We start from the raw sequence: 21,084 nt of genomic DNA, 5'->3' as shown, positions 1-21,084 counted from the left end.
GACGTCTACTATAAACTCTGTTATTAGAACTGGTGTTCTAAAAACGCCGACGAGAACTGCTACGGAACTCTCGCGTTAGTTCGCGTTAGTACGTCACACATGCGGAAGTGTTTTGTTGTTGGACCACCGTGCTGTGTTTGTAGCAATGCTGAACGGTTATAAGTACGATTGTGCTTTTTTCACATTAACATTACAGTCGTTTCTAGATAGTCTGTGTTTCTTGCGTCATTAAGTATCCTCGAAACTACAGTCTGTGTGTCATGCATGGCCGCATACAGCATCTTAAGATATGCTCACTTGCTATTAAAGAAAGGACTGCCCAGCAAACTTGTCTGGACAAAACCAAATAACACTTCAGTGGTGGTGTCAGCTCAGGTTGTATTGTGAGTGTACTGGTTGTATATTTTAATGTTTAAAATCTGCCAATAAAAGGCAAACTCAAAATGATATGGGGATGTCTAATGTGTTACTTTCTCCTTTTGTAGAATGACTGCACTGACAGACTTTGAACCTTCAGCAAAGAGACTTAGGGTTGAAATCAGTTCTTCTCTCCAAGGTAATTTGTTTGGATATAATATGTCTACCAGAGTATATATTAAATATGTTATTGGCATAAGTATCTCCCTCAATGTAAAACAATATATTTTTTTTATTCTTAAGCCCCATTTTCATGTATTCAGACCAGAAGAGACGATGACACGGTAAATCAAGAAAGGAGGCAAAACGACACAAAGACGAAGATGGACGTGCGACCAAAGACTGGAGCAGATAGTTTGCGAGGTGTAAAGACAAAAGGTGATTGTCAAAGAATCAGCCCCAGACGGTTCAGAAATACTCTGAACCAATGGTTGGTTAAGCCCCAAAAAAACCCAAATACAGCTGAAGCGTGCCAAACCCAAGAAGATGTAGAGATGGCCGACGACTGTGACTTTCAGAGCACCTCAGCTCAGGTTCTGGACTGCCAAAATGCTGAAAATCCCACTCTGTCTGACGCAGATGAAAAAACCCAACCTTTGACACCACAAGAGCTGGATGAAGACACACCTGTATCACCAGCTTCCAGTGACTCTGCAGGAGGTGGGCTAAGGCACACACTGTCCCACAATGACAGTGGATTAGAGAAAGAAGAAGAAGTGGAGACATGCTTAGCCAACTCAGAGCGCTCTGTCAAACACAATGCCAAAATAACAGACTTCTTTTCAGCGACATCATCAACAGGTTCAACTGTGAGAAGGGGAAGGCCAGAAAAATCTCGAGAGAAACGAGATGCAGACAAAGAATCTACTTCACCTGTTGTCAACCCTGAGGTCAAATGGCTGGGGACGCCAATCAACGAACTAAAGAGAATGCCTGAATGTGGCGGACTTCTACCTCCGTTGAGGGATGTTCCTGGCCTGCACACTGTGATGATACGGGTTTGAGAAATTATACATTTTTTATACTAGCATTCACAGCGCTTCAAGTGGTAATTGAATTGGTCAACCCATGTCTTCTTTTCAGGTTTGTGAGTCAACTTATTTAATCAATAATTTGTACAATAAGGGGATATCTTTATGAGGGCTTTCAGAATAATTTGTATGCATGCGAAGGCAGAGAGTTAATATACATCAACATTATCTTTAAAATAACGCTTATTCTTTAAGTTTCTCACATATCTATGTTTTATTGTCAATAGGATTATTTGGTTTTAACACAGATGTTGTATGTATACTAATGCCATTTATTTTCATTCAATCCCATTGACAGACAGACCTTCTTGAGAATGGTAAAGTGTCTGTTCCATATCCTGCAAAGTTTAAGGATACTTGGGATGATGTCCATGTCAAGATGCCCTGTTCCAGTTGGAACCTGTTTCCTGTACAGGATGAGGTAATGCTCAAAATGTTTATAAAAGTGTAATTTTAAAACAATTGCAGTAATGCATAATGTTAAAAAATAAATATGAATTACACATTGAATTGTGTGCACTGATTGTACACCAGTGGTTCAGACTGTTATCGCTACCAATGAGGATTATAGGGTTAGCACTCTGTACTTAATTTGATAAGAATTGAAATATCAATTTGGGTAAGAGTGTCTACAAGCTATGTTGCTTATCCGTCCACGTTCACTTTTCATTTCTCAAATGCATGTGCATGAATGAACAACAATGCAAAGGCAAAAGACGGTACTGTTTTTATTAAATCATAAAATCAATGCAAGAAACAGGCACAACGACACAGAGCTATTGATCTTTGCATATGAAACCAGAACTGAATTCACCCTGCAGAGACCTAACATTAATTCATACATTTGTGCTTCCACAGGTAACAGAAGAACTTCAGAATAAGAGTCGCTGGGAGTTGATCAAGGAGACTTTAAACAACACATTTTCAAGTCAACCCGAGTTGAAGGCAAGTTCACATCTGTGTCCTTTTATTGGCAAGGCCTCATGTATCTCACTTCAAAAGACAAAGGGCACAGCGCACTGTAGTTGTTGTTACTAGACCCGGCCATAAGATGGTGCCATAGGCCCAGAAACGGAGAGGCTCTCAGAATTCTGCTTTTTTTTGACAGTTTACACATACGCATATAGTAATTATGACTGAAAATGACAATTCAGATATATTTTGCTTTTCAATTTTGTCTGATATTTATGTTTTTGTTACAGAATGCAATATTGAAATACAGTGCGTCGCTGGCCAAGAAATGGGACTTCACCGCATTACGTTTATACTGCACCAAGGTAAACAATGTAAATGTCTGTTATGATAACTGATCGTTTTATGAATACCACTGAACCCCAAAAAAAATGAATGAAGTTATTTTGTACACAAATTTGTTACTCGGAAGAGTGATTGAATGAATTAACTGGTGTGCACACATGTAGACGTCGATGTAAGACACATGAAGATGTTCGAGGGATAACTGTAGACTAATGAACATCAAACTGTCTAATTGTGATAACTTATTGCCACACAGAAGGCATTGTAAACCAATGTTGGTGCTTCTCACAGAGCTCGGGGTCAAAGAAAGTACAGATGTCTCATCAGATAGTTAGGATAATATCTACACTTTGTAGAAGACGCAGTGATTCGGATGTCTCATTTGACAGCAGATTAGATTTAGTTTGATATACAGTATTTCAGTGGCATTGTGAATATATAATGATAGATAAGCCTACTATGAAGCCTTTTTTCTTATGTTTGTTTCTCCACTACTTGAAAACAGTACATACAGTATAATGAGCCTGTCATGCAGTGATTTGGTGGTTTTGAAATACTAAAAAAAAATGTAAATACTTTGCTCAGTGTGGGTAGAACGTTTTTATAGAAAAGGTTTGTTCTGTATGGTTACAAGGCGTTTTTGCAGCATTGCATAAAAGAGTCCCTACACTTAATAGAATGCAATTCATTTTGTATATATATTTTATCTACTTGTGTGGACATCTAGCTGTTTGGAGTTCTGAGGCTCAAATTACAAGGATGTTGTTTAAAAAATATATTTTCTTGTTTCTTTATATCTTACTGCCCCAAGCTTACTCGTTTTCTTTTCAGGGAAAGGTTAAAGCAGGCCAGAGTTGCATCATGATGGCCAGAGCACTGTTGGTTTATGGGTTGTCGCTCAGAGTTGTCGGTGTCTTCTCCAGCCTCGTTTTGAGGCCATCCATCATCTTTTGTCTTGATTCGCTCTGCGTCATGTAGAGAATCAGAGAAGGCTGTACTACCGTCTGGCTCATGAAAGGGATGGGAATCTTGCATTTAGAGAAATGGACAAGTTGCGACATGAGTGTTTATAAGAAATCCCGAGCCTGTAGCATTAGACAAATAATATACTTTATTTTCATTATAGTAGGAGCACTCATCCACCCGGTGTATGACATCATCTAGAATACATCATCTACATATTTTTATGATATCTCGCATCTCAGAAAAGAAGTGCATGTAACTCGTTTTTTCATAAATGCCAGTATTTCAAAAGTGTCATTTTGTACAGGTACAGTAATGGAGTTCTCACAGGAGAATGTTGCAGCCCTTCAGAGGTCAAAGGGGGGGTCTAGAGAATTCATTTAATCTTTTGCCTAAAGGTCATGTTAAGTAACTTGTCAGAAATGAAAATGGCTGACATTACATCCCAGAGAATGCTTTACCCTTATAATGTTGAATCAATTGTTTGCCATATGTAAGTCATAAATCATGTCCGAATGGGAGTTTTATCAGATAAAATCTGGCACATGTTGAGAGGCCTTAAAGACCAAGTTTTGTGGTTGTGGTTGAATTTGAAATCAATTGGGAAGGCAAAACCTGACATTGTCAGAGTTGGATTTGTAAGTGAGGTGCCACATACATTTTTGATTATAACATCAAACATTTGATCACTTAATGTTTTGTTGATGGTGAAGTTAAGATGGTATGCCGGAATCAGGGACGATTGGTAGTTCATTAAACACTGTAAATCTTGCATATTTGACCGTAAAAATGAAAAGTGTCACACTTTTGTGTTTCATTTTAGATACTTCATTTAACTTTTGAGAGCCACATACTGTGTATATCATTATAGCTCTTACAAAAGCATTTGCTTTATTTATGTTATGTATTATTGCACAGTTGACGCATACAGTTCCTCTCCACAAAGACTTTTTATTGCTTCTGTCCCGTACATAATTTATTTATAAATCTGTGTTTTTAATAGTTTAATATGCTGAAACGGCAGTAGCAATCAGGCTACACATTCATATCTTTAATAAATTAATAGAAAGCAGCTCATATAGCCGCCCACAGAATATAGTGTTGGTGTTTAACAAATTTCATTTTAAAAACAATAACCAAGGATTGTTTGATCTATTTCCAATGCAACACGGAGGCAAAATGGGGATAGCAAACAGTTCAATGTAATGTTCCCCCATTTTTTACTTTGTTACTTTTGCCCTGGAGATGCCATATTGGAGACACTGGAGCAGGCTTATTTTGAGTGTCAGAGAAAAGTAGACATGAATGGCACGGAGTGACGGGCCAGGCACCCTCATTGAATATTCATCTGTGCACGCACATCTTATGAATAACTGAAAAGCTGTTGACGGACAGCATTGGTTTTTGTCAATTTCTCTTTCTCTAGCGAACCAGAGTTGTGTTTACGGTTATGAGCATGCAAGTGTTTTATTTTTACATGGTCACACGTCCACAGACGCAGTCAAGCAGATTGCTTTATTGCTCTGACCCGTGGGGAATAGGAACAGGAGCATCACGAGTTGTGTTAAATCTGTATGGGAGCTCTGGTTTCTCACTGCCCACACGCCTGCGTCTTGCTTGATTACTTTGTCAGTTTGGTGTGATGTACAGACCTGTATCAAGTCATACAGAGAGTGTTAGTTTAGTTGATTTGATGCACTGTCTTCTGCTGATTTAAAGAGCCGGGCTTATACTACCTCGGCGATATCCTCCGTCTCGCCTTGTCAACCGCCTTCATTTATTACACCCATGGGAGCGGTTTATGATGTCAACCAGGTCATTACTTATGACAGTGTTTAGTCAGGCTTCTTTTGCCATATTATAAATGTCCTTAGCTAAATCACAAGTTAAGGCTTGTTGTCCTGGGAACACACTGTCCTTTCCATTTCAAAGCCTTGGTCATTTGCATCTCTTCCAGGAAAACTATTTAATCAGCTGGCATGGCCGTGCAACCTTGATGAAATTGCCCTGTGATTGATCATTCTGACATTTTGTAGCCAATATGGGAGTAAATACGGGTAGTATATATTGTCTTAAATACATTAGTGCACTTAAGCAGTTGTTGTGGAGTCATGGGTGATTGGTATGTTCATTTCAAATTTGTTTCTGGGGATATTATTGGAGACCACTTGTCGAGCTGTTGCCAGATGTGTTTCAATGTAATGAAGCCGGGTCTTTCTCAATACCTTTTTAAATGTCCAATATGAGGTAATAGTCAGTTATTCAGCTTTCTCATTTTCCACTAGCTCTTTTACATTTGCATGACCAGTAGTGTAGGTTGGATAGGGTTGTTTTACATTTAAAAGTACAGGAGTAATGCCGTTCGATATTCTGTATTGCTTATATTTCATTGATTTGTTTCATTGTAAAACTGGTCATAATGTCTACCATTTTGATATGGATCCGAGCATTTTATCCGTCCTCTATCTGTCCTAATCAAACCAAACAGCTAATAATGTCACAGCTGAGTTTTGTGGCAAAACAACAAACATAAACAGATCTCTTGCTCTCTCCAAGGTCCTGGAGCCTGATGCTGCTGAACATCTGTTTGGCTCCCTGCTGCCAGACATGGTGCAATTAGCACTGAGAGCATCTGAGCTCTGTACCAAGGTAACAGCCATCACTAACCAACAGACACTGACTCACTGGTCTGTGACATAGTAGATCACCGCAGCAGGTTGATCTCGAAAGGTCACAACATTATGGTAGTAAAAATGGAGAGGTCAAGGCACGTAGCTGTCGACGGTCATTTGTCCGATGTTTTAAAGGTTCTTTGGCGTGTGGATGATGAAGAGCAATGTGTTTTTGCAGCCAAGAAAAATTCTCATTAAAAGCTTTTTTAAAAAATTTTATGTGTATTAATTTGGCCACACAGCCAATAATTAAATCTGCGTGTTAAAATATATTTCTAGTTTGATTAATGTAATTCTCAAAGTGACCCAAACAGATAAAAACAGTTTTGGCTAAAACAGTATTTAGTGTTTAGTGTAGAGTGTAGCATATTTGGTGTTGTAGGCCTTGAAAATTAAAACATAAGTGACATAGAACATTGTGTTTTGTGGTCCTGTGTAATAGTTGATTTCTTTCTCCCATTATAATATATATATATTTTTCATAAATGGTTATTCTCTTAGAATCGAGTGGAACATTTTTTTAATCGATAGAAAATTGAGTAGCTTGTCCAAGCTTTATCTAAAATTGTATTGATTCTGTTGAAAACCAGTCTGTGTTTGAGGTGGAGAGATGAAGAGATTAATGCTTAAGTTTACTAAATGTGCTCTTACATGACTGCAACATAAACAGCCTGCAAAGAGAATTGAATCTCTCCTATCCATCATTATTGCTCTGTTGTTCCTAAATTGGTCATTTTTTTCTACATTTTGGCCATGCAACTTGTACCCAAACTAAGTCATTTTTCCTGTGTGGCTATAGTTTTAATGCAACAAGCTCTCCACATTGTCATGACAGAATTGTTTCTGCACATTACCTGTTTTATGTTAACCCATAGTCTTTACCAGGAGTATCGATCTCTTATGAGCACAGCTGGACGTTGATTGTGATTATGATGGCTTATTCAAGAAGCTCCGAGTGGTGCCAAATTATTACATTTATGCAACATACTTCAACGTCTCGTTTGGCAGATTGGCAAAACAAATTATATTGACCTTCCTCGATTGTACCTTTGTTCCTCCTCTAGCCGATACCCCTCCTCAAAGAAGGCATGAACCACTCCATCACCATGTCTCAGGAGCAGGTGGCATGTCTGCTCGCCAACGCCTTCTTCTGCACCTTCCCCCGACGCAACTCCAGACGGAATGAATACTGCAACTACCCAGACATCAACTTCTTCAGGTAAAGTAGGGATGTGGTAGTTTTATACATGATGCTTAAAGTTACATGATCAGTTTTCTAAATAATGCTGCTGTGACAACTAGTTTCATTACCATTTTATGTTCTGTAGATTTAATTACATATGAGCAAACACTGTGTTATATTTGATCAGAGAAATTGATCTGTCTGACCTTTTTACATACCGATCTGAAAGATTTTCCATTTAAAAAATATGTAATCACGTTTCAAAGCAAAGCATTTTGAAACAGACATTTCCTTTAGGTTGCAATACTTATCAGAACTATACACTTCAATATACTAATTGTTGGCCTTTCTCTGGCAGTTATAACAACATAATAATAAATACAATTCTTCATGTGTAGTAAAGAGCTTTTCTTCAAAAGCATCAAACATGACAAAGAGAAGGGCAGGAGGGTTCTTATTTTAATCCCTGCAAGCTTTCACTGTGGAGATCGTCTGGGTGGTGTAATGCAAAAACGGTCTGCAGATTACTGCTCCGTCTTGTCCCCCATCTCTGTTGGCATCACAGTGTAATTACCTAAATGGACGAGGGAATTAGATTAACTTTTACTCAGATCGCTGCTTTTGACCATGGAGAAGGCCATTGGCTGTTTTCCAGAAGGCTGCAGCAGAGTTCAATTGCATCAGTATTTCATTCACATAAAGGTTTTGCTGGGATTTAAAATGAAAGCCAGTGTCATCTTTTTAGCCTGCTGCTTAAAATTGTTCTGAATCACCAATTTGTTAGGAGCCAGCTTGGAGAATATATTATTTATTTATTTATTTATTATTTATTTTTATTTTTTTTTTTTATTTTTTTTTTTTATTTTTTTTTTTTTTTTTTTAAATCTATTATTAATTTACTTTTGTTTTATTACTTTTGATAGAAATCAGTCAGTTCCAAACTTTCTTTCTGCATTTGTGTTTCACAGGAATAGATGAATCATATGCAGAGGACGCTGTTTATCTTTAATTGTTCTTTTATCTCAATTCAGACTTCTCACATTATTTGCATTGAGATAAAGCTGACTGTTACGACTATTTATTCTTTGGGCTTGATTGAGTGTTGTCACTTTCATTCAAAATATTCTTCAGAAGCAAGCTTATTTATTATTTTACCATGAAGTGCATTGAGTTAAGACAGTGTTTTTAGGCTTGATTACACAGTTTTTTGAGAAATGCTTTCTTGTGCGGATGATACAGAAACCCAGCTTTTATACATACTGTAGTCACTTATACCCTTTTCCTGAGTTACATCATAGCCTTTTCACATCCGTGGGTGGTATAGTGATGTTATATAATTGTGTATACATTCTCTCCCCCAAAGACCATATTGCAGTTTGTTACTAAAAGCCTGCTTTCACTTGTGGCTTGCTTATGTCAAAGATGTTTGCCCTGAGGACTACACGACTCACGATTGTTTCTACAAAAACTAGAAATGAATGCAGGAGCAGACTTGGTTGAATACATTTTCTCGGCCCCTGAAGGGCTCTCAGTGCATCGACCTTTTGTCATTAATTCGTTTCACTCACATGAAATTTCTTTCTCTTTATTGTGGCAGGAGAGGCATGCTGTGGTTTTTCTTTATAGAGTTTGCTACTGAGATGTTGGGCTTAATGCTGAAAGTGCAGTCAAACAAGCCCACTGCACCGTGTGTGTGTGTGTGTGTGTGTGTGTGTGTGTGTGTGTGTGTGTGTGTGTGTGTGTGTGTGTGTGTGTGTGTGTGTGTGTGTGTGTGTGTGTGTGTGTGTGTGTGTGTGTGTGTGTGTGTGTGTGTGTGTGTGTGTGTGTGTGTGTGTGTGTGTGTGTGTGTGTGTCAGGGGGAATTGACCTTTTGCCTCCTGAGGACTCTGTTGCTTAAAAGGGACACAGGGCTTCTTAATGTACCCCCAAGGAGAGGGAGCCCTGTTTCCCTTTCTGTTTCCTTTTTTTTGTGTGAGTGCTGTGAAGTGGCACATGAGTGTGACTCTGTGATGGCAAGCCTGGGGCCACTCCATTGTCGTAACAGTGTAGGGACTCCTACTTAATCGGCTAGTGACTGAAAGGGAAGCTGAGTGAGAGATGAACCAATTTATATCAAAAGTTAAAGCATGACTGAACTCACATGGCCAAAGTGGAGGTCTTGTGTCTCGACAGCACAGAGTCATTTTTCCTGGTCTGTGCTGTAGTTGTTTAACCCTTGGCGGACCAAAAGAGTGGCTGTGATGCCATGTATAACCTGCTTGCTTAAAAACATGTGCTTCATTTTTAGAAGAGGAACATATTATGTAGTTTTAAATCAAGAACTGAATTCAATTCATAATCTTTTCTTGCCTTCAGGCTGTTCGAGGGATCCTCTTCAAGGAAGATTGAGAAACTGAAAACCCTGATGTGCTATTTCAAAAGTATCACCGAGCAAAGTAAGTGTTCAGATTTAATTTTCAATTTTTTCAGCAAGACGTTGTTATTGATGTGAAACGGTATACGATGACTAATTCTTACTTCCCTTCTCGGTTTTGTCAGAGCCTACTGGACTTGTAACATTCACACGGAAAAGCTTGGATAAACCTCTGAATTGGAAAAGGTGTAGTATATTGACACTGTGATCACAGAAAAATATGATTATTTCAGTATGTCATTTGTTTCTGTCAAAAATCCCTGCAGCTGTAGACTGTTTTGGAAGCAAGCAAGGATCCATTGTCTCAACTGTTGTCGATAACTGGAAAACATCATTCTTTCAATCATTCTTTATGTTTCAGCTCACAGACTCGACTCACAAAGCTCCACATTACTTGTGAAGGGTCCATTGAGGATGACGGTCACGGAATGCTTCAGGTAAGATGCAGAAGATGGGAAGTATGCTCATTTTGTAGTTAGACAACATGATTCAAAGGGTCTTTAGGTTGCGGAATCATATTCTTTTGCTTGAAGGAGCTCTTAGTTTGAGGGATACTCCACCCTGTGCTTGGTTCCCGTCCTCTTTTGCCTCTGTTGTAGTCAATCACTAAGCCACAACATTCTGGAGTCTTTCCCCCAGAATGCTTACTACTGCTGAAAAGGCCTTTGAGGGAGCCCGTGACACGTCGGAGGGAGTGTGTGCTGGGACTGGGGTCGAGGCCTCTGAGCCTTCTCTGTTCTCTGTGTCGGCCATGCTCCCTGTACACTGTCAGGACGGCCCGCTCTGCCTTTCACCTTTTGTTTGCCTCCAGTTGCCACAAGCTGACAATTGATGTGCACACATGACCAGCTCCGGGGCACACTGCGGATTTGCCCCGGATTGATGGATGCTCTGCTGGGTGGGGGGTGTGCTGACAGCCTGTCAAAGCAGACTTTGGAGGCTGGCCCGCTGTCCCAGAGTTGAGTGACCAGTTTGGGGAGATCGACCCTCAGAATGCTGCTCACCCCCCTTTTGGCAGCCTCTTCATGGGCATGGTGACGGGGTTGCTCCGGACTGTCTATCGGCCAATGAGCAACAACAACAGTCTGTCCGGAATTTTGGATTACATGTTCCACATGGCTGCTTTCTGACTAAAACAATAGCTTGATAAGAAGCGTATTTTAGTTTGAATCATAAACGAACCAAAAATAAACAAGTAAATCAGCGTCACCCATAGATCTGCCCACACACATGAGAGAACACAAAGAGCAGGATATATCACAGGCATCAGTCAGCAGTCAATTTAGCAACATGTTGTGACTGGAGGGAGATGTTTACTTTGGACTGTATGACTGCTCTCTTGTTTTGATATTTGCTTCTGGCAGCAGCACACCTAAGTGCTGATCCCGGGGAGAGCTCACTTTGGCAGGGGGGGGGACAAATGCCTGAATAATGTGCGCACCCCAGGCCACCTTCCCAATCAGACTGTCAGGGATTCTGTCACAAATCAAAGAAAAAGGGCTGAGACCCCTTTCATGTAGTGTTTTCCTCCTGAAGCCAAACATTTCACAATCAAAGAACATTTTTAGTTAAAGATTATGTGCACATGGAGATGCTGCATTGCCATCTGTGTCCAAAAGTGTTTTGCTTCATCGCCATCTTTCTGTCTTGATTTGCAGGTGGATTTTGCCAATAAGTTTGTGGGAGGAGGAGTCACCAGTTCTGGTCTCGTCCAAGAGGAAATCCGTTTTCTAATCAATCCTGAGCTCATTGTGTCTCGCCTCTTCACTGAAGCCCTGGATCATAATGAATGTCTGATCATCACAGGTCAGTGATCAAAACCCTCCCGCACCTTTTGTGGAAAATGATTTCCACCGAATGAATCCTATACTATTCCATTATTCATAATCTGCGCTGTTGATTCAGATCAGATCAATAATGCCCCTGGGACTCTTTTCATGCTTGACCTTTTAATTTGACAGACACACAGCAGGAAGTACACACCTTCAATTTACCCCATCTTGGCTTAGCAAGAGGCTAAAGGATGTTTGTGGCAATTGCCCTGTTTTCTTTATCTGTCCTTGTCATATGTTCCCTTTTGATTGGCTGCATAAGGGAGAGTCGCATCAGTCGGGTGTTGTAGATTGGGCTGTCCTGATTGCTCTGTTGGTGTCTTTCTGTTGAGTAATTCCCAAAGACTGTTCTTCAGGATTGAGTGGTTGCAACAAACAAGGCTGGGACAGGCCAGTAGACCCAGTAACAAGAGCTAGACTCAAGGAATCCCAGCAGGTGGCTGATATCTGCTGACAGTTTTTTCTTTTTTCTTATCTCTCTAACACTGTTCGTCTAGACAGCTGCCGCTGCTTGATTGCATTTGATGAAGAGGTTAGAAAACAAACCTTACGGTATACATTTTGTAGCCCATCCAAACTGACGGAAGCATACTCAAGTCCAGTTGCCATTCCACCATAAAAAAATACAATTTAAATCCTCAATGTATGTATTTTACAACAGGGTTACAACATTTATTAAGTACTTCTATTTAAATAGATTTACTGAGCCCTGCATAAGTACCGTCATGTCTGCATACATGTAATAACTGACATAAATTAATTAGATGTGTGTTAGAGCAAATTACAGCTTTTTGACTTGTAAGTATTATAATGTAATTAAGCCCAAGCCTCTGGCACATAGGAGTGTAAGAAAATAGGTCTTGAGTACCGCAATATAATGTTTTGCGACACTGTGTCAGTTCTTAAAAACACTATCAATTTTGAATTTATAGTTGCATGCAAGGGTTCTTGGCAGTGGCTCAGGTTGCACAAAAAGTAGTTCTGTGATGTTGGATGTTACAGGGACTGTGGAAAATGCCGATCACACAGTTCTAATTGCGAAAAGAATTAACTTTTACTCAGACTTTATGCATACGGTGGTGTGCTCTTTATACTAAGACAGTTTTGATTTGATTAAAAGAATCGCAATATATTGCCTTGCTTGGAGTATCGCAATATATTGAATCGTACCCCCTGTATCATGACACTTATTGTATCGCCAGAGTCTTGTCAATACACAACCCTACTGGCTCAGTGAAATAAAAACAAACACAAAATCATTTGGGGCTATATAGAAACAATCTCTATCTATATTCTATCTATATTCTATTGAATTTCATTGCGGTCTGGTAAGCATCACAGAAGCTTTCAGCAATATTTTTCACTGCTCCTGTATTTTACAGCTCTTAACACAATTGTGTATATTGTAAATATACATTTTAATATATGCGAGTCCATGACGTGAACCACTGTTACAACAAATACCCACCCATAAATAGATTAACTGCCTCAACATTGCATTAACAAGTGGGTTGGATCAGAGCAGGAAGTGAGGCATCTGAGCCTCCGCCCTGCTGATCAGCAATCATACCGCTGCATCAGGTCTTCTCGCAATGGCAGAGTCACCTTCAGACTTCTTGCCGGCCATCTCTCCCTCGGCTCCACTTACGGCACTTAACTTTATTACTGGGGCCCGGAATTAATTATAGCTGGAAGACCTGCCCAGGACCTGTTCCACTAATGGACTCTTCCATTCCATCATCTTTATTAAACTCTGTCCGTATCTCTTGTCCCCCTCCCGTTGTAAAAGCCCGGTCCTAGCCTTAGCTGCATTGTGCTGCATTGTGTGTGGTAAATCATATCCCCATGTGATACGTTTTTGGCATTCAGTAAGGAAGCTAATGGATGTTACTTCTGCTCTGAAATTTGCAAAAGTGCCCAGGCTTAATTAAATTAGCCTTGATTGTTGGATATGTCTTGCCATCAGGGCGGTGAAAAGCCTAAACAGTATCAAGGAGAAGTCTTATGATTCTTTGATGCCAGTACAGACGAAGATATAGACATTTTAGTGCACAAAATTTAGCTAAATAATATTAAATGTTGTTCTCATTGTACACTGCTATGTTTTAGTTTTATAGGTGTGAAACAACAGTGTTATCCTCGTGTTCACATGCAGACCTTGACAGTTGTTCAGTAGTAAAACTTCCTCAGTTGCCCACTTTAGCCTCAACATGGCAATGAGACGCGCCTCTGACATTTTATAGTCTCTGGTCCACCACAAATATGAGACACTTTGTCATGATGCATTTACACATGAAAGGAACAACCTTCAGGAACGTCGTGAACTATACCTGCAGATTTTTATGCAACCTATTTTGTTATTTAGAAATAATTTCTAATAACCAGACACTTCATTCCCTGGCAAAGATTGATCTGCGTCTCACTGCAAATTATGTTTGAATGACAACGGTGTGCATAAAAAAAGAAAAATCTAAATCATAATTCATATTGTTCCTGAAGGTTGTTCCTTTCAAACGCAAATATGGTTGATCATAGAGTTTGATATTCTTGGAGGACCAATAAAGGTCATGTGTATGCATAGATAGAATTATCAGTCTGTGGTATTTCATATTGAACTTAACATGCTTTACATTTCATTGCTTGAATATTTTGTAAAAATTCTTAAAGTAACCACTATTTTGTTTTCTTTTGCGCATCTCAGAAGAGATTTTCTAAATAACGATGACGGAATTAGTTCGCCAATTGATTGTCGTAATGCATTAGTCAAACTTTAAAGCTGTCAGCAGAATATTTACCCACATAAGGATTGCCATACTCAGCATTCTGGAATGAATAGCGCAAACCTGCAGGATATTCTGTTATCTTCTGTGTGAAGATATTTCCTTGTACTGTTACCTATCATTTAAGCCAGTTAACACTGTCTTTGGAACCATAAGTGTACACAACTTTGAACAGAATTTACCTTCATTTTTCTTTTGCCCATTAATTGTGCTAGTAGCATATGACCAGTTTAGTGATACAAAAAGACATTTAGCTCACAGTTTGGTGCAGTTTGAGATGTTTGTGGCCAGTAGTTGGATTGTAAAAAAGCTGTTGCTATGGTTGCATGGCTTGGCCGAGAAATAGAAAAGTAAGTATAAAATATAATCTTATATATTGCCCCATTCTGCTTTTTGCTCATCTGATTTGTTTTAAAGGGATTCTGGAAACCAATCATTGTGCTTATTACTTAAAAATGTGAGAGGCAGGCAGGCTGATTATCAGTGAAATGTCTGTCAAGTGGAGTCCACTCTAGAGATTTCCTCCCCCTTGATGCACCTCCTTATACCTGCTGACCAAGGCCCCACTGCTAATCACTTGGTTTATTCACTTTGCAGCATGAAGCATCTCAGCGAGTGCTCTCGACAGCCAGGTACTAATGAGCGCTAATGAATGGGAAGTTAATTTGTGGCCTCATTTGTTTGACTGTGCTGTTGCCTCACCGCCCTCCGCTCCTCCTTTTGCTGGTGCTGAGTGCTCCCCCGTGGGTTGGCGGTCAGTCGCTGCCTCTCACGTTGTTTCAAGTGGGGGGGTAATAGCTTGACCTTCCTTTTGTCAGGAGACAGCTTCCATCGTTTCATCCGGTCACATAAGAGCAGAATCACCTCATCCTCTAAAAACCTTGCGTTATAACGATTCATTTTTAAGGCAATTAGTAATGTTGGAAGTCAATGCAAATATTTCAAAGAGTAAACAGTTGTAGATACTTGCTTTTCTTTGTATTTTCACTGTTTATTTATTAGTTGATTGTTAATATGAATGGATATTTAAATATATTAAGATGGTTCTTTAAGAGCCTGCTGTAGGTTTTACAGTGTGGTGTCTGCTACATATGCTTTTAATAATAATTTATCCAAACCCTTAAAGTAAGTGAATGGCAGTCATATCAGCATTTATAAATATATTTTGAATCAGAAACACTCTTAAACAGATTGCAGCTACATGAATATTACTACACATAGCCCTTAAACCATTTTGTTATTTAGCATCACTGGTATCTAAACTGGATTTTATGTGCTTGTTAACACAGTGTAATCTGTCACTGATTTGTTTTAAAAAAAATCACAGGATATATGCAATGTATAGGTTATTTTAAAAAAGATTTTGGGGGAAGTTGTAAATTTATCAATAATCACAGAAGATAAGAATCTTGATTTTTACATGCATCACCCCCCCCCCCCTCATCATCACTACTGACCTTGTTTGAACAAAATCAGGATTGATTTGTTAATGCTTTGCGCTGATGTGTGACTGCAAAGTGTTGATGTCCCTGTTTGTCATTACCAGGTACGCAGCAGTACAGTAAATACACAGGCTATTCTCAGACCTACCAGTGGGATGGCAGCCACCAGGACACAACTCCAAGGTATTTATTGATCCTGTTGTCTTCTGGTTCCTATAGTTCCACCATGATTTTTTTAAGTATGGTACAGACATTTATGTCTCCCTCAGGATGAATTGTAATAGATTTGGTGTGACTCTGACTTTTCATCTAGCGCCATCATCATCAAATTCAGGCATCTCTTTATTTTATTTACATTATTTATCGTAAAACTTCTTATTTTTGTGGTGGATGTATCTATATGTAATTACTGCCTTATTTAGACTAAAGCCCAGTTGTTTTGTTGTTTGTGGAACGTTAAAAAAAACATTTCTTTGATTTGTTTAGAGATGGCTGGCAGAGAAGATGCACTGAGATTGTGGCCATTGATGCGCTGCAGTTCAGGAACTTTCTTGAACAGTTCCATCCAGAGAAACTAAACCGAGAACTAAACAAGGTTATCTTTTATCTTTTTAATCTGTTTTTCCTGCTTACTTTATTTGAGTGTTTGTGTTTCTTTCATTCTTCTTGCTGTGATGTGTCTTTGTCTTTTGTAACATGCAGGAACGGAAAAAAAATCATTATGTCAGCTCATTGAAAACGGATATTGTTTTTTTGTTTTTGTTTTGTAGTCAAAGTGTGCAGTTTGTACAATTTACAACAGTGGAATCATAGAGGCAATCTGTCCATCACCCAGTGCTCTTTGAGACACTTTGATCTTCCATAGTGATGTCTTGTTAACAGTCTATAGCTGAAGTAATGTTTTACCTGTATTTGCCACTTAATGTTTGGTTTTTCACAGCTATAATGACTTTAGTGTCAATCCATTTGGTTGATAAGTGGGAAACAGTCTCATAACAAAGGTCAGCTGAGATGACATTGACTCATTTGTTCTTTTCTAACATTAAATAATTTAATTATAGTTAAGGGATGGATTGTCGTATTTGTAGAGACTATGCTTCATTTTATAAATTCCACTGTCCATTAAGCCCAGAATGAATTTTAATGAACATAATTGACCTTGGGGTGATTAATCACAATTATTAAATCAACATCACAGATTTTTTTTAAAATAGGAATCCTACCATGTGTGCAATCTTCCCAGTCAGAGATGTCTGTTTGTAATAGAAAATCAAGATGTTGATGGTGTCAAGAAGAAAGCATATAGGAGTTTGACAGCTCTGACAAGGGTGTGAAGAATGCACCAACATATAGATCAATCCTGTTTCGAATATTGTTCAGCTGACTGTCACATCTGCCCTTTCACAGTAAGAATTTATGACTGGTCAGAGGGAGGGTGGGCGCTCACAATTCATTTTCACTATTCACTTCATTTCCAATGTGAAAATTAATATTCAGAGCTCATTCAGAAAAATGATTTCTCATATGACATACATCCCACCTGACATGCTGTCATGTCAAATGCTCTTGTTTATGCACGTAATGTGGAGTATTATTAATATCTAAAGCCAGCGCCAATTTCACACCAATGGCAATCGAATTGAGGGAATAAGTGAGAAAAGACACAATGTTAAAAAATGTATGTTCAGCCAGGCCAACCAACCTTTATGTGTTCATGCATTGAATGATGTGTCAAGCGCAAGCCTGCAGGCAAATGGAATTACTTTGCTGCTTTCCATTTATGTTTAATAGCATTGAGAAGTTCTAAAGGCCTGGTTATTATAAAACATACCAGTGATCTTGAACAAAAGGGTTATCCAAGGACCTGAGGCTCGTCAGAGCTCATTCCTCCTTTATGTACTAAATAACACATCATTCCCCTCTAACTTGAACGGCCCGGCCTTGTGTGGCTGACAACTTGATGTAATGTCATCCAAAGAAAACCTGTTTAATCTACACTTTTGAGGACGGAAGGGCTTTGCTTACCATGAGGCAATGGCAATATTTGATATCACTCTCTATTTAAGGCCTAGAACATATTTTATATTTTCTGCCACTTTATTTGAGCCCTCAAAAAAATCCCACATCTAAACAAATACATAGTGTTCACAGCATGCATTAATCTCATTGTGCAATATGTGCCTCTGAGTAAATGGCATGCGACACTACATAATAATGATGATTCATAAATGTCCAATAACACACTTCACTGCTCACTATAGACTACACTAAGTGTTTTCTATGTAGAGAATGGTGAATGATGTCAGACACAGCAAATGATTTACAGTGTACTGATCTTCTTTTGCCTGTAACAGAACACTTATGTCGAATTATGTTTTTCTCTGTGTTTCCATTTCCTTTCCTGACATGTTGTCATTGTTCTTCCCTTTGCTCCGTCTTCATTCAGGCCTACTGTGGCTTTGCTCGGCCCGAAGAACGAAGCCAAAACCTTGCGTCAGTGGCTACAGGGAACTGGGGCTGTGGGGTTTTTGGAGGTGACACACGTCTCAAAGGTAAAAACGCAACTCTCCTGTCAGTAGATCATGTGGGCAAATGTGCTCAGATCATCTTGGTGCACTTGGCAGTCTAAGTGGACTCTCTTTCAGGACATAACGGAATACATTTCAGCTTCAAAGAGCTCCAGCAGTTCAGCGTGGGCATTCATTTGTCTTCTGGGAATGCGTTCATTTAGTTAAGCCCGATTCGTCGCCTTCCTTCTATTGATCAAATGACAAAGTTAATATGTTTCATTAATAGTGGAATTGATCGCCTGCTCGAGTCCATCAATCCGTTACAGCTTTCTGTCTCAGCTTTGTATCACAGTCACAGAGCAGAGAGCTTCAGGAGAGTTTATCCTTACCGTTTGCAGTTGTACCTCTGCTTCTTACTTTCAACCCAACTTGGAGCGACTGTGCTTGAAATCTATACAGACGTATTTGTTAATTAGCTGTAGCAAGGTACAGCCCTCCATAGGCACAATCACCTACTGTTTTCTTAATGACCTGCGTCCTGGGAAGAGCTTTGTAATTCAGATGCGGTTCTCCCCCTGGGTTTATCTTCTGTGGCTTCTGATAGCCACCTATTTTTTTAATTATCAGATAATTCTTGGGAAAAGCAGTTGAAACAGAGCAGAGGAGAGAAAACTGCTGAAGTGTTGACATTCAGCTTAGCCCTGTTCTGAATAAGTTGATTCAGTTATGCTTGTTAACTTGCCACTGTTCCAACCTTCATTAATCAGCAGACATATTTCCAGTCTCTTAAAATATTCACAGCTTTCCAGGGCCAGACCTGGCCTCCCTTTGTAGCTAATCCAGAGTTCTCACTGGGGGTGAGACCTATTCACAGACTACTTTTCTTTTACTGTAAATGCCACAGAGGCTGGCGCGGCACACTTTACTGCTAACATTGGCTACTGAATGACCCTCAAGACTTTGATTAAACTTTTCTGTATTTTAATTAAGAAGAAGAGAATGTGTGAACAATCTTGCAAAAGAAAAACTTTTAAAAAAGCAATCTTTTTACTGTAACGAAAACAGATTTTTTTTTTTTGATGAGGTTCATAAAAAGGCTTCTTTTCCACCAGCTCTGCTACAGATGCTGGCAGCTGCTGAGGCGTGCCGAGATGTGGCTTATTTCACCTTTGGTGACAGCCAGCTCATGACAGATGTCCACAAGATGCACTCTTTCCTAACTCAGAGGAACATCAGTGTAGGTAAGGAAAACAACCATCCTGTCTGCTTCCTGTTTATATGCAACTGTTTCTTTTTTGCACTCTTTTAGATTTCACTGCCAAGAGGGTGATAATTATTTCATTATAATGTGATTAATTAGGTCTTGGAATATTTCCTCTTCAGATTTTTATTGTAAACAATGTGATCTCATGAAACAATGCTATGGCTAATTATTTTTCCTGAAAACTCCACATTTTGTTTGCTGTGATATGAGACTAGATAACACACACACACAATCTCCTTGTCTCCGTCACAGGGGAGGTGTATGATCTCCTGGGGCAGTACTACAGCTCAGTGTGCAAGAGCTGCCTCAGTCGGCGCCCTGACGTCAGCCTCTACTCGTTCATCTACCAACAGGTCAGCTCCTCCCCGGCGCCAGATGACTCCGACGGGGGCTCGGCCAGACATCACGTCCCTGCAGACTGCCGTTAAGGTCAGGTGGCTGATGAGTCACCGTGCCTTATTTAAAAAAAACAGAAAAAAACTAAAACGATTTAAAACCTTTTCCGGCTGCCTTTTGCTTTTAGTTTTTAGCTTCATTTTGTTTTGTCAGACAAACTTGATTAACAGTGGTGGATTAACCAAATGTGGTCTCCACCACTGGGGGCCAAAAATGACAATCAAGCATGCAGATCATCTCCAAAAACAACAGAACTGCAGAGGGCGATTAGTTACGACCCCGTCTGGCGCCGTGTCCATTTTGCTGCTGCCGGTAATACGCCAATGGATTGAGCTTCAATACAACGCAATTGTGAATTTAATGGTGAAGCAAAGGTTGCCATCCATCTTCCGAGTTTGTCGTGTTGCCATTTTTTTTTTTTACACCCACACATATCCAGCCTAATTGAATTGGCTGTCAGAAATCAAGTTAAAGGAAAAGAATAACAAGAACTGTGTTTGGAAAGCTTGCAGCGCTCTCAGGAAAGAAGTTTGATTTAAAGAGCAGCGTGGCTCTTTGGGAAATAATCTTTTACATTCTGCATTCACAGCAACATTCTAGTTGAAATCATTGGTCCATTCATAAATTTTTCGGATTCTTTGCTGTATGTGATCCACACTCTAAGGAACCAAGTTACGCACTTAAAATATGATTTTGATTGGTTTGTTTTCTGTATTTAACAACAATTTTAATGTAAAGCTCTTAGTTGTTATTTGATAGATTTTTCTTTTCAAACAGCCTGAATAAAATCAGTTTAAAATAAATACAATATTCCAATTTTTACCTTTTCTTTGTTTTATTCTGAAGCACAGTTTGAAGAGAGCCATAAATGTCAGTCATACATCTCTGAACAATCAGAATGAGGGCCTCTTGTCCCATGGATGT

General features: G+C 39.3%; 1 protein-coding gene across 4 annotated transcripts; it reads left to right on the top strand.

Annotated features, from left to right (window-relative positions):
• Positions 1 to 65: 65 nt before the first annotated feature.
• LOC129091224 (poly(ADP-ribose) glycohydrolase) lies at positions 66 to 20,951 on the top strand. 4 transcript variants are annotated; one of them, XM_054598759.1, is made up of 17 exons: positions 66 to 162; positions 486 to 556; positions 661 to 1,415; positions 1,747 to 1,869; positions 2,307 to 2,393; positions 2,651 to 2,725; positions 6,225 to 6,317; positions 7,405 to 7,559; positions 9,879 to 9,958; positions 10,062 to 10,122; positions 10,298 to 10,373; positions 11,595 to 11,742; positions 16,095 to 16,173; positions 16,477 to 16,585; positions 18,437 to 18,542; positions 19,613 to 19,741; positions 20,017 to 20,951. In XM_054598759.1, exons 1-17 carry the CDS (start codon positions 146 to 148, stop codon positions 20,190 to 20,192), a joined length of 2,340 nt encoding a protein of 779 aa, XP_054454734.1. In that variant the 5' UTR covers positions 66 to 145; the 3' UTR covers positions 20,193 to 20,951. The 4 variants fall into 4 exon arrangements, with proteins under 4 accessions (XP_054454734.1, XP_054454733.1, XP_054454736.1 ...); XM_054598758.1 differs by having other exon boundaries at positions 71 to 383; XM_054598761.1 differs by lacking the exon at positions 66 to 162 and adding an exon at positions 312 to 375.
• The last annotated feature ends 133 nt before the right edge of the window (positions 20,952 to 21,084 follow it).

Source organism: Anoplopoma fimbria, chromosome 5, assembly GCF_027596085.1.
Source record: "Anoplopoma fimbria isolate UVic2021 breed Golden Eagle Sablefish chromosome 5, Afim_UVic_2022, whole genome shotgun sequence".
NCBI lineage: Eukaryota > Metazoa > Chordata > Actinopteri > Perciformes > Anoplopomatidae > Anoplopoma > Anoplopoma fimbria.
Note: the sequence above shows the minus strand (reverse complement) of the source record. Positions and strands in the feature narration are given on the sequence as shown.